Source organism: Microtus ochrogaster, linkage group LG2, assembly GCF_000317375.1.
Source record: "Microtus ochrogaster isolate Prairie Vole_2 linkage group LG2, MicOch1.0, whole genome shotgun sequence".
NCBI lineage: Eukaryota > Metazoa > Chordata > Mammalia > Rodentia > Cricetidae > Microtus > Microtus ochrogaster.
In genome coordinates, this window is record NC_022028.1 from 24,418,765 (window position 1) to 24,422,252 (window position 3,488).

The window sequence follows — 3,488 nt, forward strand, 5'->3', positions numbered from 1 at the left end:
AGAGAGAGAGAGAGAGAGAGAGAGAGAGAGAGAGAGAGAGAAAAGAAAGAGAAAAAACCCTGGCTAAGACCTTCCCCAAATTGCTTTTGGTCATGGTGTTTTATCCTAGGAATAAAAACTATAAGATAGAACTATCTGGGTGTGACAATGAAGGTGTAAGGATGTCTGAACGCCTCTTTCATGGGTGATGCACCAGGTGACCTGGTGACCAATTAGTAGTACCATCTGTAGAGATGAGACCCCTAGATGCAGAGAGGACAGGGAAGAATTAAGATGACATGGATTACCTATGACTCTATGGTCCTGGGGAATCTGAGTGATTGATGGAAGGTTGGGTCTGTGTACGTGAAGTTGGTGAAGATTCGAGCTAAGCCCCATACAGGTGGTATTAAAGCCACATGACTGGGCGTATCTACTAGGGGAAAATGAGGAGGAGGGTGAGCCATGCGGGTCTCCTCTCTTCACTGTGAGCTCCTTGTCACACACCTCTAGCCAAACCATTGTACCTCAGTCACACTGGCCACCTCCCAAGAATTCAGCATCTGTGTGGGCTGGTGCCTTCTGTCACAGATCAAGGCCATATCCACTTCCGTTCACTCCACTGGCAGTTCTGTAGGACATAGTTGGACCTGGACCGTATGCAGTATTCATTTTGTATTCCCACTGTCTGGGCACTCAGGGGAACAAAATCCAACTCTATGAATTAGGGGCCTATGAAAAATAGACAGTAGCTTTTAGCTGAGCTTTATAAAGCTCCAGGGAACTCCGCATTCTCTTTATGGTTGTTTATGAGTGATTGACCTCTCCCCAGGGCTCCCATCATCCTCACCGAAGGCAGGAGTCTAGGCAAACAGGGCTCTCCAAGGCAGGAAGGAGCGTGGTTCTTTGTACACGTGTCAGACTTGACACTTGGTTTCTCTTTAAGCCACAGACAGCAGCATATATGAATGTGAGCGAGTGTGCACATATCCGTGTGAGCAAGTGCACACACAGGCTTGTGAGCGAGTGCAGAATCCTCCTGACCAACAGACCGAACCAGCTGCAGGTTGGAAACCCTTGAGACAAAACTGCCCGCCCTAACCATACGCAGACCCCTTTTCCGTGTCGTTAGTCTCTAAAGGATACAACTCCGAGCAGGGCATTCACGTTGCCTCAGGCACTGTGAGGTTGTTAGAGATGACCGGAGCCCAGGTTCTGTGAAAAAGCTATACCATGGATTCCACAGGAGATCCTTCAGTAATCTCCTGACGGCACTGGAGAGCATCTAAAAAAGCCTTTAATGCTTTTATTCTTTGACAACTTCATACATAATGTGTTATAATCATTCTCATCTCTCATCACCCTCCTCTCTCATCTCCCTCCCGCTCCCCTCGGGCCCTCTCTTCTAACCAATGTGCCCCTTCCTACTCTCAAGACTTTGTTTTGCTTTGGTACGACCCAGTGTGTTTATGGAGCGTTGCCTACTCGTGTACATGTTCGTACATGGGGAGGGGAGGTGTTATTTACAAGATCATGGGCAAGTTGCCGGTGGTTACTTAAATGACTCCCCCTTTCCCAGAAACCATTAATTGCCAATAGCTCAGGAACCCCTGCCCCTGACTCTCTGCAGTCTGTGATGGAATGGTGATGGGGGCCAGTATCTTGTGCAGGTCTTGGGAAGATGCCCACAGCCATTGTGAATTCTCGAGCCCAGCAGCCATACATGTCCAGAAGATAGTCCCCCCCATCCACTGGCTCTTCCGTTCCTTCCACCCCCTCTTCTACAAAGTCCCCTGAGATACGGAGAGAGTCATAAATAGATGTCCTAAAACTTTTACCTTGTAATCTATATATTTGCAGCTGACTAAGTCCAGGGTCTCATGTTCTCTAAGCAAGCGCTCTCTCGTCGAGCTGTGGTCCCAACCCCTGTAAAAGCTTTCACGTGGCAGTTCCCCAGAACACAGGAGGGGTGGTTCATGGAGAGTCTTCACAGACCATGTGGCCCCCAAGTTTTCATCTCTACATCGGTGCTGAGCTTCCAAGAACTCTGGGGCTCTGCCCCCTCTGGCGTTCATTAGGTCGAGCGTATGCCTTTTCTCTTTATTTTCTCTTGCAGTCGGATGTCATGGATCAGAACTTGTTAAATTTCCTTCCAGAACAAGAACATTCTGAAGTTTATAAAATGCTTTCCTCCCATATGCTTGTGACGGATTCCCCCTCCCCAGAATTCCTGAAATGTAAGTTCACCTTCCTGGTGCTGTTATTGGATCTCAAGACAAGAATTAGAATTAGCTCTAGCTCGTGAAAGGAGGTCAGAATGAATTAAGAGGGGAGGACTAATTTTAAGAATAATTTTCCTTGTGACTCAGAACATCTCCAAGATCCCTTGAGGTATATTTTAAGGGGAAGCTAAAACTGGAACTTGGAGAATGTAAGACATTTTAGCTTTTATGTGGAAAAGTTGCAAGTACGGCCTCATAAGGATAACATGTTTTGCATGTATGACACGAGATGCCTTTTCACACGGGGGTAATTAATAGGGCAAAAGTCAGCGAGCAGCCTGCTGCTTTTAGGAAATACCAAAATGTAAAGTTTCTGTGGTAGCGAAATAATCAACCGCTAATTAAATAATCAGACCGGAAATCCATAGTCTGTCCTCCTGGGGCTGTCATCTGGTTATTTATATACATGTGCAGTTTCATGGGAGTTTGAGATTTATATCAAAATATTTGGCAACCCAGCTAGAAGGCGGGCCTCGGTGCCTGCTTACCACGCGCCGCTTAACGAAGCATACGCAATTGCAGGCGGTAGCAAAGATGCTTGCATTTGCTCAGGCCCCAGTCCATTTCCGTGCATAATTGGTCCTGTCGTACATCTGATTTCCCTTCAAAGCAAAGCAAGGAAAGATTAAATTAAAGAGAGTGGCTCTATACGAGCAGCTTTATTTTAGTACGGCATGTGAAAACAACCAGAACTAATCGATGCCGACACAACCAACCACAGACATCTGTGAGCAAATTGACTAATTGGGTCCAAGTATAGAATATGGAATATGGATGAGCTATGGAGAGACAGGCCCGTAGCTTCCAGGGTTAGAAGCCAGATCCGACAGTCCGTGATAGGAAGAAATCCACGCAAGCCACGCGTGGCGTAGATCATGAAGGCACGACTTGTTTAGGCTGGGCGTCTGTGTAACCTTTCCTCTCCCTTTCTCTCTCCTCCCTTTAACGGCCCAGCTGACAACGATTTAGAGTTTTATTGCCACCTTCTCAGAGGCAGCTTGAACCCAAAGGAATTTCCAACTTATGAATACATAAAATTTGTAGGAAATTTTCGCTCTTACAACAATGGTAAGCTTTAATTGTCCTATCCTTTCAACGGTGTCTTTCATCGTGCAAAACATGCACAGGAGGTCCTAAGAATTATTTCATGTCTGCATTTGGGTTTTCCTGTCCCCAGGACCGTGTGTGTGTGTGTGTGTGTGTGTGTGTGTGTGTGTGTGTGTGTGT

At 46.5% G+C, this 3,488-nt stretch overlaps 1 protein-coding gene across 1 annotated transcript in view; it reads left to right on the forward strand.

Annotated features, from left to right (window-relative positions):
• The window catches only part of Npas2 (neuronal PAS domain protein 2), a 186,131-nt gene that overhangs the window by 127,742 nt on the left and 54,901 nt on the right, over window positions 1-3,488 (forward strand). Inside the window, exons 6-7 of the mRNA XM_005359963.3 lie at window positions 2,096-2,216; window positions 3,216-3,329. Coding sequence (XP_005360020.1) covers window positions 2,096-2,216; window positions 3,216-3,329 — 235 coding nt within the window. The remainder of the gene's footprint in view (window positions 1-2,095; window positions 2,217-3,215; window positions 3,330-3,488) is intronic.